Consider the following 21,650-nt stretch of genomic DNA (forward strand, 5'->3'; position numbering starts at 1 on the left):
AACACAACACCCCCTGGCACTGCGTTGCAGAGACAGCACAGCCAGCCCAGGGAGAGCAGGGCTGGCTGGGCTGGGACAGTGACAGGGGCCACCTGCTCCAGGGACCTGCTCCTCGGGAGCCCCACATCCCCAAACCTGCAGGGACACACAAGCAGGACAATGACCCACAGGTCCAGGAATCCACAACCAGTCTTGACCTGCAAAGCCACCAACACCCATCACCAGAGGAGTGCAGCAAAGGGGCAGGGGGAGCTGGAGCAAGGACATGTGAAAGGGCTGGGGGGATGCCCAGCACCAGCGCCCTCCATCACAGCAGTCCCCTGCCAACCCCAGTCCCAGCCTTGCCCACTGGCCACCATCTCTTATCACCTACAGCAGTGAGACCAAGCTCCAGGCAGGAGGGGACACATCATGGACCCAGGTCCTGTGGCATTTTGGGCCAGGAGACCCCAGCCAGACCCTCATCCACCATGGGATGGGGCACAGGAGACCAGAAAAGAGACCCCCACACCTTCAGAAGCCACTCAGGCCACCCCTGCCCACAATATGGCCCAGCCTGAGGGACTTTTAATGGTCCCCTTCCCCCATCACACCCTGAGCCCCACACCTGGGTACCTACTGTAAACTGGTAAATATACCTGGGAATCAGCCAGAGGCTGGTGTCAGCATTTCTTATTAAAAGCTGGGTTTTTGCTCTACGACAGACTAGTTTTATGTTCCCATAAATTGCCAACAGTTGGTCAGATCCCCACAGAGCCAGGATCGATACCCAGCCGAGGGGAAAAAGTGCTGAGGAAGGAAAAGCAATACTCCAATTAGAGCAAAATTTAAGAGTCCAGGGGTAGGGGTGACAGTGCCTAATGTGTTACAATTTATTGATGGTCTCCCAAAGATTGGGTTTTGTTCTGGCTCTCAGAGGCAGTTGTTAATAAATATCCAGGCAGCTGCAGTGACTCCCACCTCCCTCCACTGCACCCTTGGCCTTGCTTGGCACAACCAGTGACCATTCCCACATGGTTCTGCTCCTCCAGCCAAACCTGGGGTGTACTTGGCTCTTCTGGTTCATCCATTGGCAGAGGGTCTCCACTGATGCCCCCTGACCTGGCAGCAGGCAACCAACAGCCTATGTAAGGGTGTACGGGTGCTGCCAGCCCCAGACCAGGCTCTGGGGCACAGGGGCCAAGGGAACGCCTGGCACGCCCCCACCAGTGGTGCCCAGGGACACCTCCATCTCCCCCAGGGTGTCAGAAATCTGTGCCCAGATCTGCAGTAATCTAATCCCAATTTAGCACAGCATAATCCCATGCTGTGGGATTATGACATCTGGGAGCCCCAGCCCTGGGCTCCCCTCCAGACACAGCTTTACCCCCACTGAGTCCTGCCCTGCTCTGTCCTCACTGTGCACCAAGCACCTGCCACAGACCCTCGGAAAGAGGGAGGCAATAAAATTAATCTCTCGGAGACCAAAGTTCTCACATGTTTTCCATGGGCCTCTTGCTCCCTCCCAGCAAGGCTGGGGAACAGCAGCAGGCTCTCTGTTAAATCCCACAGCCAGAAAAACCCAGCTGGATTGGAGAAATGTTGGCAAATATAATAAACACAAGTACATTAATTCTGCGAAGCCTTTGGCTATATTAATCTCTCTTTAATGTAATCACCTATAAATAAGTGATGACCCCATGATTTAATACGACATCTGCCATCCCCATTTCTACACAAGAAGTGAAGCAATGCCTCTGGTACGTGGTATGTGCGTGACTGCCCAGCACAGCCACCAGCTCCTCAGCTCAGCACCCAGGGGCTTGGCTCTGGCTTGCCTTTCCCAGCAGGATGGATAGAAACACAGACCAAAGCTGCATGGCGGGAGCTGACGGGGGCCATGTGTCCCCAGAGGCCCAGGGACCTGTGGGGGGAACGGGTGATGCAGCACAGCTGTTGGCAAACACACCATCAGCATTTCTGTAACCAAAGCCGGGCAATGGGAGATCAGGATGGCCCATTTGGAGATTTGGGGACCAAGGGGGATTCATGGGCAACTCCCCCCTCGGTGAGCACTGAAGGAGCACGGGGCATGCACCAACAATGCTGCTGACCTGCGCCAACAGTCCCCTCCATGCAAAAACATGCATGGAGGAGGGAGGAGAAGAGGAAAAAGCCTTGTGAATCAAAAACTGTGTTGCAAGGTGAGTTTGTGAAGCTTGACCCAGCCCCTGCTGCACCAATCCGAGGGCTCGATGGAGCAGGAGGATCACAGTCTGCAATGGAAATGCCCTCGGAGAGCTCCAACCACATTGTCTTCCATTCTTCCCTGTTCTTCAGCAGAGGGGACACGCTGGACCACTAAAGCATTTTGCACCCCCTTTGACCTGAGACTGGGCAGCCCAGCAGCCACGGGCATGGTGCCTGCAGCCACGGCAGCTGGAGCAGCTCTCCTAGCCCAGGGGGTCACCTACAGATGACACACCAGGGACAGAGGTTTCCCCTTCAGCAGCTGGGAGCAGCAGCCCATCCTCCTCCTGCCTTGCTCCATCCTCATCCTCGCTGGGCGGGTGGCAGGAGCAGCCCATTCACATATTCCCATCTGGCAGCCACACTCTCCCCTGGGTCCAGAGCCACCACTGCACACCCTGCTGAAGGAAAAACAGAGTTTAATTAGCACAGACCTGGAGGAGCTTCAAGCCTCCAGAGTCTGCTGACAGCAAGAAGGGAACAGGCCTTTGGCCACGTTGTGGGCAGGGGCAGTCTGAGGGGCTCCTGGAGGTGTGCGGGTCTGGCTGGGGGTCTTCTGGCCCCAAATGCTGCAGGGCTTGGGTCCATAAGGTCCCTTCTGCCTGGAAGCTTGGTCTCGCTGCTGTGGGTGGCAGGAGCTGGTGGGCAGCAAGCAGGGATGGGGCGGGGGGTGGCAGGGGACTGGTCCAGTGGTGGGAGGCCCCCCAAGCCCTTTCATGCGGGGGGCTGAGCCCAGACATGAGGCACGACAGGGCAGATACTGCCTGGGCAGGTGTGAACCCCCAAACCCCAAAGAGGAGCCAGATCACATCCCCCTGCCCACAGGGCTCCTGGACCAAACTCACCAGCACAAAGGCCCTGGTGCAGGTCCCGCACCCGCTCTGGGACCGTGGCCGAGCGCCGCAGGGCCTGGGCTGATGGTCTGTGGAGAGAGAAGCATCAGGGACAACGTGGGGGAAGGGAGGAGCCCGTGTCTCTCCTGCCCCAGCACACAGGTCTGTGCCCAGAACCAGGCCTCTGGGTTTCCCCAAAGGAGCCCTGATCAGGGCACAGGGGGAAGGTTTCCAAGCCTGTGCCCCCATCCCATGCCCGGAGCAAGGCAGGGAAGAGCATCCCACGAGCAGGAACACGGCAAGGCTGGAGCCTGCAGCCTGGAAAAACGCTCACTCAGGCAGGATGCCTAGTAATAAATTTATTGTATTTTATTACATATTCCCCTTTTTGCACTTAATTCCAATTCCTCATATTCAAACTCTTCTTTCTGAAAGAAAACGATTTTTAACATAAAAATATAAATTCTGCATATTAAAAGTGCATACACCTTGAATAATAAAACATACAAATAAATAATAAAAGGCATTGACACAGTCTCATGCACTTGTCCTCAAATAATTTAAAATTTATGGTACAATGTTCAACCCCAAGTAAAGACAGCCTGCTTTCCAATTACTGTACAGGTCAAAAACATTAAAATACAGAGGAGAATATCAAAGGTGTGGGCAAACCCCACGTCCCTGTACCAGGTACAGTGATGTGACATGCAGTTTGAGAACTGTAGATATTCCAGTGTAAAATCTGACACTGTGTCCAGATGAGAAACTGCATTTGCAACAGGACTTAAAATTCAATTTTAACCAATGGTGAGGCACAGGTGGTGAGATCTGTACAAATTCATACCTGGAAGGCCACAGGACAATAATGGAACCACTTGTGGCCTGGATTCCCTTGTGTCACCCTACCCAAGGCAATAGAGCACCTCCAAAGGGGTTTGGTTTATTGCACTCACAAATGCCACACGAGCCTGAGGCCAGTGTGCATGTGCTGTAGGGCCGAGTGAGCCAGTTACACTTAGTTTTAATCTGTGTCTTATTTGCAGATAAATTGAGTGCTATCACCTTTATAAAAATAGAAGAGTCCCTAAGCCTTTAGACCTAACAGACATTGTACAAGTCTTCAGGTGCTTTTCTTTTACAAAATAAAGCTCCTAACTGCTTTATGGTGCTTTTGTTGAGAAAAACATGTAGGACTTTCATCTCACCACAGATTAAAACTAAATTTCAGTTCCCTCCACAAGTAACATCAGATACTGCCAAATTCTTTTGGATTAGTATGCAAATGACAAAGATACAAAAAAACCACAAAAAAACCAAAAAATCAACCAAACCAACAGTACAATTATTTGGAATGTCATTTCCAAATCCCCTCTGTGCTGGCTGACCGAGGGGAGGGCACCAGGCCCATGGGGCCAAGGACCAAGAAGCCCTCAAGGGCTGCCCCAGCCACACAGTGCAGCCACCCCGGTGGGACCCGCCGTCCAACAGGACATGGCTCAAAACCACCACCACAGGGTTCTGGAGCACAAAGGGAAGCCTAGTCACCCCCATGGGCAGCTGGGGCTCTCCTGGGAAGGCAGGCAGAGCCCAGAGAGCAGTACCAACAACTGGGAGCCGCTCCCCTCGCACGGACACTCGACAGCAGCTCTGTGAGTGCCCTCACAGCTGCCTGCCCCCCCCGACAGCACAGCTGCCTGCCCCCCCTGACAGCACTGAGCGTGCCTACATCCCATGGAATGGCAGGCTACACACAGAACCCTGACTGGGACTGCTCTGCTAAGAAAAGAAAAAACAACACAAAACAGAAATCAGTTGTTCTTGTTTCCCCGCTCCGATCCCTCTGACCTTACACTATGCTCCAGCCTTGTCAGTAATGCAGAATCCTGCAAAGGAAAGAGTCAAAGATGTGCAAAGGAAGCAGGAACCCAGGGACATGCTCCTGTGTGCCAGCAGCAGCTGCACCACCAGGCAGCGGCACAGACTCCAAGCGGTGCTCCGGAGCCTACGGAGCGGCTCCAATGCTGAGCACAGCCACGGCTGGGCTAGAGGCTTGCATAGTTAGTAGGGACATGCATCAGGGACAGCAGGGCCATGCAAGCTGCCTGGCACCAAGAAAAATGGTTAGTCATGCTCAAGTTTTGGCTTCGGAAAGCAAACCCCTGCAGCGACAGCGGATGAGGGCACTTGCAGTGGGAGAAGTGCAATTAAGCTGCTAGCTTTCTATCCTAAGCATCTTGTTTTTATTAAGCCATATTTGATAAGTCTGAAAGGGTTAACAATTTATACACCCAAAGTGAGACACTTACAAGTTACAGAGAACTGCAGGCACCAAATTGTCTATCAAATGTGATTAATACAAATAAAAGGTGCCTCTTTAATACACGTCATTGAAAATGTGCTTGTAACTTGAATACTACTAAACACTATCCAAAAGACACAGCCCAAAAAGGGTAAAAAAAAGTCTCTAGGTGACTCCAGTAGGACTTGAGCACTGGAATGAAGGCGCTGCTCTCCTGTGCCCAGAGGGCCAATTGCAGGAGCAGGAGTAAGTGGCAGACTAGGGACGTGGGGTGAAACACAAGTCACACACACAGGCACAGGTGAGTCCAACCCAAAACTGACTGAAAACACGATGCCCGGAAGCCTGTTCTGCCTTAGAGCTCACCCAGCTGTTTGGGAGCAGGGACACTGCTGAACCTCCCTCTTTCCATGTGTTCCCCACCAGTGTGAGGCTGCCCTGTACACCTTTGCTCCCAGGTTCTCAGCACAGGTGTCCCAGACCCCACCACCCCAGCCAGGCATGGTTGTGGTGTTGGCATCTAGGACTTGGCAGATGTCTGTCTGGAGTGTTCCCTGCTACCATGCCACATGCTGACAGCTGGACAACGATACACATGGACAAGAATTCCTATACCTGAAAGGGCCAAGCAAAGTCTGGTTTAAAGCAAGGAGAGAAGACTGATGTGGCATTTCCCCAAATCCCTTGAATTAGGGCCTGCAAAAACCTACATTTAGTTTCAGAAACATTTACCTTACATCACTCATGGAGCCTTGACTGTAACAGCAACAAGGTTTGGATTGACGCTCACAGTGAACAGTGTTTCCTGGACCCACACCCTTCAACCCCCTCCCGTGCAAGGAAGCTTATTTACTACCAAAGATCTGTGACACCAACAAGCAGAGGTGCAGAGTGAAAAGTGGCTGCATTCCCAAGTGCTCTGTTACAAAAAGACCATGGAACACGGACTGAGCTTCCCAGGGACCACAGGCGCACACCTTGCACATTTTGCCCAGTGCCTGCCTTATGTCTCACGAACACTCCAGTGCACCCTTGTAAGTCAAACTGTTTTGCCTGAGGACACGGCAAGTCAAGCCCTCCTGAGCCGAAAACCCATCACAGAGGAGCAGCATCCCACTCTCTCCGAGACAAGGGCACTGACAGTGCAGCCCCTCCTGCCCACTCGTGCTCCACCGCAGAGTAAGGAGTCTGTGCACCAGAGCTGCTGTTCTAGAGGGACAGAGAAATCCAGTTTGACAGGATACAAAGAACAGATAGTGCTGGAGTTGGCAGCAATTCCCATCAGGAATTATGGGGAAAGAGAGCATGATTACATCTCATGGGATTGCAGAGGTTCAACTGCTTTTATCAGCTGCTGGAACACCCGGACCTCCATTCCCCTTCTGTCCAATGGGAGCTCCAAGGACCATTCTCTTGCCCCAGATACAAACATTGAACTGGCATTCAGTGAAAACGCCAGTTTGGACATGGCTTCGAATTCCCTTCAGCCCAGGCATGCAGCACAGGAGCAAAACCACCTCAAAACCCACACACCAGCTTCCAGTTCAAACTCCTTCAGTGAGCAATGGCATGAAAAGAAAATGTCAGTTGATAAAAATAACCTTTCACAAATGTCCATGGTAAAAAGCACAGAAACTAGTTTTGTCTACTAAAAAATCCCAACCCGAGTCAGCATAAGCCACCAGAATTACATTCTTGCTACAAGAGTTGTTACAAGAGAAGAGTCAAGACAGTGTAAGACCTTAATACAGATAAAACCTTAAACAAATACTTCAACATCAACATTTCAGGGAGTAATTTAAGTACTACAACATGAAGCAAGTCTTATCTGCTCTGCTGGATATAACAGAAAATAATCCAAGAATAATCCAAGTCATACATTTCAGAAGCAAGCAATGCAATCTTTGCTTCTTGTTGCTGCAATAAATGAGACTGAAACACCTGGGAGAAGGAATGCACTGAGGGGACAGTGACGATGGGGTTAGAACTGTCAGGGCACAGCACCCGGCACGGCGTTACACGTGCAGGCTGCAGGCACTGCCAGGATGCAGTGGGACATCACTGGGACATGGCAAGGGTGACACTGCAGCTGGGCTCACCCTCACAACCGACCCCAGCTCTGTGGCACCCCCAGCTTAGTCTCACACACACTCTGAGGTGCCAGCTACCCCCAAGCCCTTGTCTCCCAGGTTCGCTGCAAGTGTGTGGTGAGCAGAGAAGTGATCACAGAGCAGCAAGGTGCCCAGCAGACCTGGGGGCAAGGCTGCCTGCAGGGCCAGCAGCACCTCAGCAAGGGAGGAGGCGGCACAGGCCAGTTTGTTACACTGACAGCACAGAGCACACTGCCTGGCCCCAAGCTACGCCCGGAGAAGCTCTGCCATCGGACTGCACGACAGGAACAGACCTGGCTCAGAACAAGGCGTGCCCAGCACACTGCCCAGCACACTGCCCAGCACACTGCCCAGCACACTGCCCAGCACACTGCCCAGCACGTCGCGACCCACACGACAGACTGCTGCTGACACGAGCGATACGCAGCACATCAATACAAACCGTGGAATTTAAAACAAAAAGATTACACCACATGTATGCAAAAGAACTTGAGGAATCCACCTTAGAAGGAATCTTACAGAACTTGAGGAATCTCCTCTGTAAGAAGGGCATGTAAACAAAGTAGATGTAGTGTTTTGACCCTGATGGAGGCTGTCGTCCAAACAAGAAGGGGACCATTCTGCTGAGGGACACGTGGCAGCCAGACCCGCAGGGAGGGGACAAGCATGCCAGAGGGAGGAACATACAGCACCCTGGAAAACAGGAAAACTGCTCCAGAGGTTTGGGTATGGCCCTTCCGATCCCTACAAAGGGGCCTGTCAAAGCATGCTCAGAGAGGGCAGGACCACACTTGATCTAAACATCACCTCTGGAGATAATGGAGGCTTAATCACAACACTATGATAAGGGTCTGAGCACATTAGGAAATGCTTCCCAGGAGTTTAAACAGGAGGGTCCTGAGAGTATCACGGCCATCCAGGCGTGTGGACACAGTTCTCCTATGGCACTGCTTCCACAGCACCTCCACACGTACAAGCTGGCCACCAGCTGCTGCCCAGGGATTTCTTCTGTCACTTAGTAGAGTGTTTCAGAAGAAAATAGTTAGAGGACAAGGCAGAGGTTGCCTTAGATATGGACAGAGCAAAACTCTTCATAAACCTAGCAACAAAAAATGCACATTACATTTCATGGAAAAAACACAAACTTCCTTCTGTTGGAATGTAAAAATTAAATCTATTACACAGACACGCACACACACGGACACACAGGTACCTTTCCGTCCGTCACTAATGCTAGTCCCTCCTATACTGGCTGAGTATATACCTGAGAAACAACATTAGTGTTGAAATATTGCCCTTTAGAAAGCTTGAAAATGGAGGGGAGCAGGGAGAGAGGGTTGAGAGCAGAAAGAAGCGGCAGTCTCTCCAGATTCCTTCGCATCCTCCACAGCTCGGAACAAGGCCATACACCAGCGTGGACACAGCCCACTCGGAGCAAGACCAAAGGAATATCAGTTCACAGCTCTACAAAGCACACAAGTGTCAGTACAACCAGGGGTCAGATTCCAACCCTCGAATCTGTAGAAAGTTGTTGCACTTTCAACAGAGACTCCTGTACAAGTGCTATGGGACAGCTGCATTCACGTTCAACAATGACTCCAGCTAGGCTACTTGCACCAGTGCTGGCTGCCTGTGGCTATTTGGTTTGATGGCAGAATCAAAAGGCGCTTTAACAACTTGCAGTTAACTTCTCCTCAAAACATACATTAGGCACATGAACAAAAAAAACCAAGAGCTCAGAATAAATTAGCTTTTCAGCAGAAGAAAAGACACCTGGATTGCAGCATTTCACTGAGGTTCCAGAGAAGGCTGTACAGACACCTGCATGCTGGAAGGTAATTTTTTCAGTGGCTTGTCAGCAGACTGCTTGCCACTGGAAGGAGGAGACTGGACTCCAGGATCTAGCTGGGAAGACTTGGACTTGCGACTGGATAGCAGAGAATGTTTGTTGGGTGTGGCATCCTTTGAGACAAGTTTTTCTTTTGCAGTAATGTTGGTATTGGTTTGGGAGGCTGGTGGGACACCACCTTTCTCTGGTTTGTCCTCCAGCACGTTTTTACTGCTTGACTTGGAACTGACACTCCCTGTCTTTTTTGAGAGCATTGTTGTCTTCCCCAGGTCTGCTGACCTCCGGGTCTCCTTCTGCCTTAAGGCTGATTTAAAGAAAGACAACCCCTTCTCTTCTGACTTGCTGTCCCTCTTCAAACCAGAACGCGCCCCAACATTTGGAGACCGCAGGTTGGCCATGGAGGAGCTCCGCACGTGCTTGCTGTCCACGGCCCTGCTGTCGCTCCTGGAGTGGCTGATCCGCGGGGAGCTCGTTCTTGAGCTGCTGGTAACGCTTGTTTTATCCGACCCCAGACTTATCTTGGAGCCCTCCCTGCTGAGGCTGCGGTCGGAAGTCCGGCTCTTCCCAGTGGAAGAGCCCTTAGTCAATGAGCCTGATGGGGTTTTCTTGGCAGCTGTGGAGGACGGAGAAGAACCTGACTTTTGCTTCTGTTGTGCCGATGGGACAGATGCCTCCAGTGGCTTCACGCTGTGATCTTTCCTAGCCTGAGCAGGAGCAGGAGACCCATGTCGCCCGCTGGCCCTAGAAGAGTCTGTCTTACTTCTAGACCGGGAAACTTTCTGGGAACTCTTCAGTGGAGGAGAAGAGTGAGAGACTTTGGTCTCTTGGGTAGACAAAACTGTCCTTCCCTTCCTCAAACTTTTGTCCGGCTCAGAAGCTCCCTTGGAGCTGTGACCCTTCTTAGGGGTGTCACGTGCCTTCTCTGCAGCCAGCCCTGTCCCACCAGGGGCTTTCACCTCCTTCACCGGGGAGCTGTCCACAGAATCACTCTGGTCAACAAAGGCGATTTGATTGTTGTTATCAAAAGGATCCAGAGCAGGGTGATTCCTCTCTGGCTGCACAGAGCTTTTACCACACCCATCTGAAAGGTCTGAGCTAGATGTCCTTACAACAGACTCTTCCCTGAATGCCCCTTCCATGACAGCCAAAGGGGCTCTGCGAGCCGTCCTGTGCTCTCGCCGGCCGCTGTCACAAGGCTCCAAGTAGCTACTGGAGAGATTCCTCAAGCTGCCAAAACACGAAGTGGAGACTTTGTCATCAGCAGCCTCCCCGATCTTCTCCAGTGTGGAAGCAGAGGTGTGCACTGGGGAATCTCCAGAGAAGCGCGACGGGGAGTTGGAGCGGAACTGGAGTTTTGCAGAGAGTGACCATGAGGGCCTGACACCGTTTTCACTCACTGCCAGTGGGCTGGTGACAGAGGATCTGGATGACAAGCTCTGACGCTGGACACTCCTTACAAATGGCCGAGTTGAAAATCCTCCTGCAGAGAAAGCAAGCAATGGTCTTAATGTGAAAGCCAAGCCTGCAGCTGCTTTATCCCACCCATCCACATTTCCCTATGAGAGCCAGACAGCCCACCCACACCACACTATGTCTCTCTCCATGCCTGCTGCAGGCACAGATTTTTGGACAAAAGCTGAGTAAGAAATCCAACAATTGTTATTTGCCAGCGGTCACCCGACAGTAACTCTCTGAAGCCTGTAACTGAAAACCCAGATTCTTCTCATCAAACTCAGGGTTTGCACCTTGGAAGTCCTTGAAACTGGCAAGGGGTTCACCAGCTAGGATTATGATTCTGTATTAAAGAATATTTCCCAGAGCATCATGTGAAAGGCAAAGAAGGATTCCTACCTCTAGATCAAGTGATGTATTTGTATTTACAAACTCAAAATATAACTAAGCATTTTAGAAGTGTGACTTCCATGGTCAGATCTGACAGCTGTTACAGTGCTGCTGCAGGGTCATGTCCACACGCTTCCAAATGCCCCAGCTGACCTGTGAAGCTCCACATTCTCAGAAACTACAAGGCACTGTGTGGAGGAGCCAGGAAAAGCCAGGAATTGAAGAGTTACTCGCAACAAGTGAATTTGAATTTTCCCCACTCCCTGGCAGCAGCCAGCAGCACAGCAGTGGCCAATTAGTGCCTTTGCTAAGCTGTAGCACTGTGTCAGCCTCCCTGCCGAGGTGCTGCAGTGACACCCAGAGAAAACACAAACACAAGAACTTCTTGATTGAGAGGCTTCATTGATACCATTTGCCTTCTTTGAAAGGTTCCTGCCCTGCTCTCCTCCATCCTTTCGTACCAGAGAGAAGCTCACCCGTGCTCCTATCAACCCAGCACCTGCCTCCCCCAGCTGCTGGGAGCAACTGTCCCTTTTAACCACAGATTTTGCAGCTATTTTAGTAGGGATCTTGCTGTGGCCCAGTTTCCCGCCCCCCTCCACTGATACAAACCATCATCTTCACTCCGTTCCCCAGTGAGCTCCACGGATTCCGAGAGCGAGGCGAGGGAGGTGCGGCGCGAGGAGGCGGCCGAGGCGATGCTGGGCTGTTTGCTGCCAGGGAGCCGGCTGACCCAGTGCTCGCACAGCGACGAGCTCGTGGAGCCTGCAAGGACCGGGCACGGCACTCAGCTACGTACCACACTGCTCTGCCTTCGGCACACACCCGGAGCCTGGAGCTGGCCAGCACGGCCACAGCATCCAGACACCGCCAAGGGAATGGGGCTTTACTCTTATGGATCATTTATGGTCAGAAGAGAAAGGCATAACTGCAACTTGTCCCAGTGTGCTGTGAATACCAGCATGCAGGCAGTGCTTGAGCTGCCACCACACCACCACAAAAATCCCTTCCTTTCCAAAGGCAGGTCACCAAGTGTGCGCCTGCCCCCAGCTCACCCTGGATTCCACCAACACGTGCGCTACTGGTGCCTCCCTGGGGCCGACAGCGCTGCCGCAGGGAAGGAGCCAGTCACGTTTTGATGTCCTGGTTTTGACAAGGGCAGCTCTGAGCAGAGCCACGGTTGGGGCGAAGGGGAGTTCCCCCATCTCCACAGCCTCCCTGCCACAACTGCCTTAGCAGAAGAGGTGGGAGGTTCTCATGGCCCCTAAGCACACCCACAGACTTGGACAAGGCTTGCTGGGCTCTGGGGGACAGAGTGGGGGCTTAAGCAGAGCTGGGCGGAAAATTCCTCAGAAAGACAAACTACCTGTGGAAGACAACTTACAGCCACCCCTGGACAGTGCCAGCAGGGCCTACCTGCCACCGAGCTGTTGGCAGACCACGAGGGGATCGCTGTGCGTCGCTGGTAGAACAGGATGTAAGCTGTCTGCTTGCAGACTTCGCTTTCAGAAAGCTGCTGAACTTCACTGTCATCGAAGCAGTACCACTGGCCATCAACAGAGTTCTTGCAATATGCTGAGAGATAATATATTACTGTGAGACTTTCTTCACTCCTACTACTCTCAGGTTTGCTGTATGATAGTTAACATGACCTTATTTGCTATGATGGACTCAGAGGAGAATGAAAGGAACAGATTTATTCATGCATCATCTTCCAGTTTGACTAGCAAGATGGGAGCCTGAGGCTGCCAGAACACAATAAACATCTCACATTTCAGGACTTTGTCCAACATTACTGCTCAGAACAGAACAACACCATTTGAGGTGGCTCCATTCACTTCACCTTCTGTTACTTGTGGCATTCTGCCTCCATCAGGCGAGAATGCCACAAGGGCTTCTGACTCCATACAGAAATAGAACTGGTTTCTCTGTGAAAGGCTCCACCACAGACAACATTGCAGGACACTTGCCTGTATAGTGTCCCCCTTGCATGGTGCCATGGTGGTTGCAGACAGCATACAGGTCATAGATATAGTCCTCAGGATCCCTCCCAAGGCCATAAGGTCTCCTCCACGGTGACCAGTGCGATGGCAGGCTCCAGCTGCTCTGGCTGCGTTTCACAACATGAGGAGTCATGTCCAAGCCACTCAGGGGGAATTTAACCATGTTCTGAAGTTTCATCCTTCGGTCTCCTTCCTGCGTGCAGAGAACAGCATAAGCTGCAGTGGCCCAAGGCCACCGCAGCTGGGAAAACAAAACCCAGGAGAGGAACGTGTAGGGCAAAACAGCTGCTTCTGAAGAGGGGGGGTCTACTCAGGTCAATCCCTGGATTTGCAGCAGTCCTCCAGCAACACTGCAGGCATCCTTACCTGTCTAAACCTTTTGAGATGTATGATGAGAACATCAGGTAAGGTCCAGAGGCTCAGTGTGATGCTACCCTGCTGCAGCTGCTTGCAGTGTGGGCACCGCCATGCGTCATCTGGGGCAAGCTACAAGGAAGAGGTAGGAGTGGGTATTGGTTTTCAAATTCCAAGGCAGCTTTCACCACACCACTGTTCCTCTGCTGCCCCAGGGCCCAATGCAGACACTGATCCCTCTGCCTCATTCCTCTCCAGCCTTTATCAAGCTCACTGGAAAAGCAGGGTTCCCAATGACGTTTTTCAAACCAGTGACAAGCAGATACACACGTGCCTCGCACAGGAGACAGAATTCAGCCAGTGCTGCTGGGCAGAGGAACTGTTTGCACCTTATAAACACCGGTCCCTTTGAAGTGGGGAAGAAGGAAAAACCAAGGCAAAAAGCAGGCAGGCTTAGCAGCCTGAGAAAGAGTATTCTCACAAGAAAACCAGCAACAAAGAAAGAATCAGAACAGAAAGAAAGGTGTACTTTGGATATCATCTCCGACACTTCACTGCTCCCTAGAAATCCTCGTCCTTCCTAGTCTGAATGGCACAGTTACACACTGCAGAGTGTCCTTCCAAAGACACAAAGGCGACATGCACTTCCCTCTACAGCCCAGTGCTCAGAGAACTCAACAGCCACAGAGCTTTAAAGCTGTCAAACAACTCTTCCCTCACCTGTGAAAGAAGCAGTAAGAGAGGAACTCAGTTAGCAGCACAGGTAAGTAGTCTTGTGCTACACAGTCTGTCCCTACCTGCTCCTCTTTGGTGTACAGTTGGAAACACTGAGATAAAGTGCAGATCTGAGGTTGATGATGAAGCTCTCTCTGCTGGCGGACACTTTCAGAGTCTGGAATATACTCCTCTTCTGTATTCACAAACAAGCTGCATCAGGGAGACACCACATTTACCACCCACTCCCCAGGCTGTCCCTGCAGACAGGGTCTGGGCACAGCTGGAGTTTGAGGGGTCTGTTTGCCGAAGGGTGCACAATTCACATAAGCAAGCTGCAAGCAGTGCTCGTGACGTGAACACACTTAAAGGCTTTTTACTTTATACTTACTAATCTTTAGTTTCTTTGTCCCATTCTACCACTAATTTCACATGAGCGGTTCCCCCCTGTCCACATGACTTCAATGCCCTGCAGAGAGGAGCAGACAGGAGTCAGACCATCTTTCCATCTGAAGCCTAAATTACCTTCTATGTGCATATAGTTTCCCTCCATGAGCCCTTCATCCTTCCTCCACTCCCACAGCTCAAGTTTGCAAAGCAGTAAAAGGAATTCACACAGCAAAACCCGTGGCAAAACTGGCAAATGCATTCACCCAAGTAAGCGAGTTCTGCAAGGTACTGTACACCTGTTACAGAACAGGCATCTACCAACATTTCTAAAGAATAACAGGCACAAAAAAAAATTAAAAATGGGGGGGAGTAATATTTTCATTCTGTTCTCCATTTCTGAGGAGGACAGACTCCAGATGGCACGTCACACAACTGAGCTATTCTGACACAGCTTCCTGCACTGTTTCCCTGCTCCTCCGGCCTCTGTAGTCCATTCCACACACCCACACCAGGACTGTCCCTTTCTGCACAGCTACACATCGAGTTTCCAGCTGACAAACCTCTCTCCACTCCTGGGAAGGACCCAAGACCCGAGGGCCAGCTCACCTTTCCACTGTTGGGTGGCAGAGGGGTCGCTCCTCCTGAGGTAGCAAGTACGTTATGCCCACGACACTGACCACTCGCAAGCTGAACGGGCAAACCTGCAACAGAGAAAGCAGTGGCCACCTCAGGGGCTTCAACCCAACGTGCCCACGTGCAAACTGCTTTTGGCACTGGCTGACCCTAGAACATGTGTTTGACACGAAAAAGCAAAAGTACAAGGTCTAAATATCCCTATGCCAAGGAGCTGACAGTGGGTGAGGGGCAGCAATGGAGGCTGCACACCCAACAGCTCCTCTGCGGTGACCACAGAGGACATTTGCCTCACCTGCAAGCAGGCTGCAGGCCGCAGGAAATACTGCATCTTCTCCAGAATTTCTTTCTGCAGAATATCCCAAGCAATTGTTTTTTCCAAATGCAACACAAAGGGCAAGCCAAACCTATGGGAAGAAGCAACATTTGAGGGAGCAATTAAAAGATTATCCTGTTCAGCAATCAGATCCCCAAACTCTGCCAATGCCACTCTCCCCCTCCCCTCCTCTCAGCACCTATGGAGCTCAGCACAGCCCCCCAAACAGGGCATTTAGAAATTTGTCTCCAGAGGAGAGGGGCCTATCTTTGAGGCAATGTAGTTAGGGCTGCCCCCACAGAGGGCCCTTCAGAGGGGCTGCAGCCCCACTCTGTGCCCCAGCGGCTGCTTCAGGCTGCAGAGCTTTGAGACCTGCCTCGGAGAGCTTCCTGTGAAGCTTCAGTGGCAGAGGCAGTTCCCAGGCTGCAGATGATACAAATGCCTTTGCCATGGCTGTTTCTCACTTCACCCCATCCCTATTTTGACTCCAGTTCAAAATTGCCACCCATCACAGGGTTTGGTCACATGTGCTGCTCTCAAGCCAGGCAGCTCTACAGAGGGTGGTGTGTCCTCCCAGCCAGGCTGCATTTGCCACTTTCCACTAACACTGCACTATTTGAAGTTCACCAAAATTAGAAATATTTTGCTCCATCCATTAACGCTTTTTGATCAGCATGTTCTTTAGCACCTGATGTGAGCTGGGATGCAAGCTGCTGCTCCTTCACTTGCTGTCTGCACTACAGGAGAGTAAAACCCAGGCCAATTTAAGAAGCAGCCAGAAGAGTAACTCCAAACATCTGCTGCCAGTCACCTTTTGCTCTGTTGTCCAGTGCACGCTCTGTTACACACCAGCAAAACAATCTTGTCATTTGCTGCTGGTTTAGTAGAGGACTGTTCCAGTTTTCCAGACTTCACCATTCCTTGAGAGTAAGCTATTGTTCGGGAGTGCTCAGTGCCACATTTCAAGTTATTCAGGTTATTGTTCACATGTATTCCTGAAAAATTAGGAGAAAGGAAATGTTTTATTATGTCATTTGCCTTTAGTGCCCTGATGCCGCCCTCAAGAAACCTCCCTTAGAGTGCAGAGGAGCAGAGAATCAGAAGCATTTTCATCACTTGTATGAAGGCTTCAAAGAGCGATTACCTTTCACAGTAACTATTTCTTTACAGAAGGACATTATATGCAAACGCTCCCTTACCTGATTTTTCACAGCAGTTCGTACAACCACTCACAGCTTTTACTGCCTGCAAGAAAAACTAAAGCGCCAGGAATCCAACTTGTTACTTGTTACTTTCAAGAATAAAATTTGCCTTTGATTACGCTCCATCTCCCAGGATGTCATGATTCCCTTTCACTGAGGGGAGATGCAGAGAGGCCAAGGGGTTTGAGCTTGGAAAGAGAAAGTATTTGTTCATTCCTGAGACTGTTTATTCATCACTGGAAATCTGATTTTAAGTAACACAATTTCAGTGGCTTCATCTGGTCCCTAGAAGGTCTTTAAATTAAGCCTGACAAGAATTTTCACATTAAGCCAGTCTAGCCTGCAGCATCAGCCCTGAGAAGAGGCAGAAAGGAGTGTACAGCACTGCTTGATAACCTCCCAGTTGACAACACTATTAAATCTTCTGGAACGAGCCTGGACAAAGTCAGAGCTGAAATCAATACATCAGAACATCAACAGCTTGTGGGACTCTTATTCTTTTCCCACACAAGCCTCCCTCATTAGTCACCTGAGGTGGGCATTAAGCGGAGTTATCGACTCACCTCTCTGACTGAGGATGCCCTCGGGCCTGAAGATCTCTGGGGTCTCAAAGGCAAAAATGCAGTCGCTCTCATGGATGGTGTCCAGGTCGTCGGTGTCGCAGAAGGAGCGATGGAACCCGTCGTAGTACATCTCTGTCAGCACGATCTGCAGGCAGTGGAGGCCAGTCAGAACCCATCAAACCACCCGCGCCTGCTCCAGCTGAGCCACCCCATCTCTCAGCTGGGATTTTCCTGCTAAGGGATGGCATTCCTCAAAACATCCTGGCACTAGCCAGCTGCAGGGAACAGGGAAAAGGACAGCCATAAAAGAGAAGATGGGGGAAAGGCAACACATGGGGAAGTTTTGGTGGGATCCAACAGCTTTCCTGAAGCTCCTCCTACAGAGGAATTCCTCGCCCAATGGTTCCCTCACTACCAGCATGCACAGATCACCAGGGGGTCAGGCAGGTCTGCACACTCCACTGAGGGCTATTCCAATATCACTGGGTTTCAAGCAGCCAACACACAGGGAAAAGCATGATCCATATTTTCCACTCCCCTGCTTCCCACATTCAACCACAGGCAGCGAATTTCAATTCCTATATATGTGACAAGGGACAAAAGCCCCCTCACTCCCTCCCACTGCAGGGATGAGCAGCCCAGCCCATTACCTGCTCTGTGGGTATCTTCGTTTCCGAGGAGACAGCCTCCCTCAGCCTGGCCACCGTCCCAGAGATGGGCACAGCCACCCCAATGCGCATGCAGTGCGAGCACTTGCCCTGGTACACCACAGTGACGAAGAGTGGCCTGCGGAGAGCACAGGAGCACTGCTGGGGCTGGGCACCTCCAACCTGGGCACAGCCAGGCTGCCCGCCAGGTTCAGGGCCCTCCTGGCTGTCTGGATCCACCTCCCACTGCAGTTGTGTTCAGCCACAGCCAGACAAGTGTGTTTGATTTACAGACTCCTTTCTTAGTACATGGCCTGGCGTTACTCGCTCCCACAAGAGGAACACCTCAAACAAAGCCCCACAAAGTTAAAACCAAAACTGTCTATGACAAAGCAATCAGTTTTCTGGCAAGGATCCAGCTTGGGACAGTTTGAGGCAGCACCTTAAGGCACTTAGCTGCTGCTGTGAACAGGCTGCCTCCCAGCCCTCAATCCTGCCTCCAACAGCAGCCAGCAGCACTATCTGGGGAGACAAAAGGGGAGACACCTTCCCTGGAGAGCCCACTCAGCCTCCACCCGGTGGTGAAGCAGGGATTTCCAAGGCAAATGTGGCAGAGCAATGTTTAATCTGTCCTGTCATCGTTCTGTTCCATTGCTTCTGGAAGCAACACAAGTTTTCTACATCCAAAACACCAGGTGAAGGAGTTTGTTTATAGAATGGGTAGTTTTTCTGTGCATCTCTTTATCTTCATTCTGAACTTTTTATGTGGATTTTTTTCCCCTCCCTGGAGCATTTTTCTTTATTTACAACAGCTGTCTTTCAAAAAAGCAAAACATTTTTCAGGAAAGCTTTTAACTTCACTCTTTGAAATTGAAGCAATCAGTGAGACTGAAAAAAACCCCAAAAAGTCTTTCATCCTTTTCCCCTTTCTGAAACCTGTAAAAGGCTCAATTTTCCAATTTACCTGCAAAGCAAAAAATTAAAGCCCCATATCTTCCCATCTATCTTTCTTAGAGATCTACCAGAGCGATTTTGCTGACATCTCTCTTCCTGCTGTAGCAAATTAAACAACATTACATGCACGAGAAACAGCCAACGTTACGTTCAGGACGGTTCCGTACCGTGTGTGGGGCAGAGGGATGGGCAGCGAGATGCAGAGGAAAGGGTCAAAGGTGTTGCTTTGCTTCTGGCAATGAGGACACGTCAGGGAGGACCTGGGACAAACATGGATAACAGGGCAGAGTTACACCTCACTTCATCAGGAATGTATAAACCATGAAATCCCAAATAACAGTCTTCACATAATCAATCTGGTGTCCTTTCTACTAATTTCTAAACCCTTTTAAAGTAATTAGTCTCAAATATTCATTATAGGGCATGCCAGGAAAAGATTTCACTCCAGTCCCTGAATGTGGCTTTTAATAAACATCACTGCAAAACTAATAATTAAACAGTAGCTCCAATGTGGATGGCCTGGAAGGTTTTGTCTTTGGAGAGAGGTGAAGTGATGGGACAGGGATGGTGACAGTCAGCACTGAGGTGCACACAGCTCTTACTCAGAGGGGAAAAAGTCCAGACAAGAATTCTCTTGCACTCAGAATTAACCTGCATCTTACACTGGCTTTGTGTCTTCGACCAGGCTTAAGGTTTCTCCTTTGCAAAGGAAAACTTGGCAAATACTGGGGAGAAAGCCCAGCAATTACAATTCTTACAGCTGCACAGATGCAAGCCATCCAGGAACACCGGCAATTCAGCTGTTCTCTTCTATTGGCTCTGAAATTAGAAAGCTCACTTCCCAGAAAGTAGAGAAACTCATGGGAGAACCCCAAAGGGACAGTGACAGCTTCAGCTCAGAATTCCCAAGTGCCAGATAACAGGCACTCTGCACACACCAGGGATCTGCAACTCCCAGGCACCTCCAGACCCTACTGTGGGCTCCTCCCTCTGATAGCCAGGATGAGCCTCACAGCATTGGACTCTCCTGAGGCTTCACTCCACTGAGTACTGACTGGCTCTCCGGATGCACTGGGGCAGGTGTAGTGGTACATACTGCAGATTTATACAGAATATATTAAATCTGAAGTAATGAAATTCTCTCTCTCCTCTGGAGCAACGCCTTAGTTCAGAGTCCCTTCACAGGAATTCAGAAACAGCTGTACTGGGAGCTAGTGTCAGTTTAGAATTATACTGGGGTCGCCAGTACAAGCAATTTTGCCTCCACATTTACAAAATACCATACCTGTACTGGGCTTGAAAGAGTTCCTGCACAAAAGTGCTACTGATGGGAAAGGCTGGGCCCTCAAGCAGCACATCATCCTCCAGCGGCGGCTGAAAGAGAGGAACAAACTCTCGAGGCACACCCAGGTGGGGGGGGGACCAAGCAGGTGCTTCAGGACTCCAGTCAAATTTGTGCCCTCCTTGCCCAAAACCACCCTAAAAATGTCACAAGATTTTTAACTACCAAGTGTGCTCTCCTCCAAGGGGAGGGCATGCAGGAAGGTGAGGCAGGCAGGGCAGCCCAGGGTGCTCACACCTGATGAGGCCCGGCAGCCCCCTGGTAACACCTCCCAGCTCTTGCAAAGCCTCTGGTCACTCACACATGTCAGGGAACTCACCAGGAATTAGCAGAACAGCTGGTTATATTCCCAGGGCAGAAACAAACAGTATTTTAACCCAAGCTTTTGTTCCATCTGAGCTATTGGAGTTGAGAGGCCAAAGGGGAGAACCACTTTAAAAGGAAAGCCTGTGTGCAAAGTTAGAGCTGCTCTCCCACGTTGGCTCCCAGCAGAATCCCTTACCTTGAGCGGGGGCATGCTGCTGGAATTCACCACATTGTTCAGATCCTCGTGGACTCTGTCGAGGAGCCAAAGGAGGAACTCCTGGGCATCGTGCTGGGCGTTCCCACGGTACTGCATCGCATTCTTGGACACGATGTTCTGCAGACAGAAGGGACAGTGGTGCCAGGACAGCACCAGCATCGGGCCCTGTCTGCGCCAACGCAGAGCCGAGGCCAATTCCATCACCCCTACCCCTGCAACACAGGGTCTGACACTGCTCCCCTCGTGTAATCTTGTTTGCTCAAGATGCATCAAAACAGCAATTTAATCTTCTCGTGCCCACTCACCCTGCCTCGCTCATTGCAGCTTTGGTGAAGTCACAGATTTCCCAAAACCTTGATGCAGATGCTCTGTGTTAATCTAGGTCTACAATTGCTGGACTCAGTCAGGATCAGGACACCTAAACCACAAATGCCTCTACATCTGACCATCATCATGCAAAATTATTCCACATCAGCACCATCTCAAGCACTGGAACAGTACAGTCACCATGGAATTTTCTCCACTGCATATCAAGGATCCACTATGCACAACTTGCTCATCCTAAATACCGTCTTCTATGGCCATCCCAGCCAGCCAGGTGCAGCTTTCCCTGCACACAAGGAACCAAGGTGTCCCAGAACGACCAACACTGGAGCAGCACAGCACAGGACAGGTGCTGCTGGACGAGTGAACTCCAAACCAGGGGGACTCAGCCACAGGTGCAATAGGCTGGCACTGCTGAGCATACACACTGAGAGCCCAGGGAACCATCTAATTTACTCTTGAATTTCCAGAAACACCATCTCAGAAGGACACTAACACACCCAAGGGGTTTGTTCAGACCTG

General features: G+C 50.9%; 1 protein-coding gene across 3 annotated transcripts in view; it reads right to left on the reverse strand.

The window, feature by feature from the left end:
- Positions 1-1,624: 1,624 nt before the first annotated feature.
- The window catches only part of USP31 (ubiquitin specific peptidase 31), a 30,550-nt gene continuing 10,524 nt past the window's right edge, over positions 1,625-21,650 (reverse strand). The window contains exons 2-18 of one of the 3 annotated variants that reach the window (XR_005563902.1): positions 20,784-20,921; positions 20,225-20,313; positions 19,107-19,199; positions 17,989-18,124; positions 17,339-17,483; positions 16,385-16,568; positions 15,553-15,664; positions 15,231-15,325; positions 14,626-14,703; positions 14,318-14,447; positions 13,533-13,652; positions 13,134-13,359; positions 12,580-12,738; positions 11,776-11,928; positions 8,737-10,801; positions 3,075-3,151; positions 1,625-2,627 (exon numbers count right to left, since the gene is read on the reverse strand). Coding sequence is in view for 1 of the 3 variants with exons in the window: in XM_027736143.2 (XP_027591944.1) it covers positions 9,261-10,801; positions 11,776-11,928; positions 12,580-12,738; positions 13,134-13,359; positions 13,533-13,652; positions 14,318-14,447; positions 14,626-14,703; positions 15,231-15,325; positions 15,553-15,664; positions 16,385-16,568; positions 17,339-17,483; positions 17,989-18,124; positions 19,107-19,199; positions 20,225-20,313; positions 20,784-20,921 (3,399 nt within the window). In the remaining 2 variants the exon portion in view is untranslated. Of the gene's footprint in view, positions 2,631-3,074; positions 3,152-3,406; positions 10,802-11,775; positions 11,929-12,579; positions 12,739-13,133; positions 13,360-13,532; positions 13,653-14,317; positions 14,448-14,625; positions 14,704-15,230; positions 15,326-15,552; positions 15,665-16,384; positions 16,569-17,338; positions 17,484-17,988; positions 18,125-19,106; positions 19,200-20,224; positions 20,314-20,783; positions 20,922-21,650 lie in introns of those variants that run through there. The other 2 variants (XR_005563901.1, XM_027736143.2) reach the window with 2 other exon arrangements.

The sequence above is a fragment of the Pipra filicauda genome, unplaced genomic scaffold, assembly GCF_003945595.2.
Source record: "Pipra filicauda isolate LSUMZ 115617 unplaced genomic scaffold, ASM394559v2 scaffold266_size1643727_pilon, whole genome shotgun sequence".
Taxonomy (NCBI): domain Eukaryota; kingdom Metazoa; phylum Chordata; class Aves; order Passeriformes; family Pipridae; genus Pipra; species Pipra filicauda.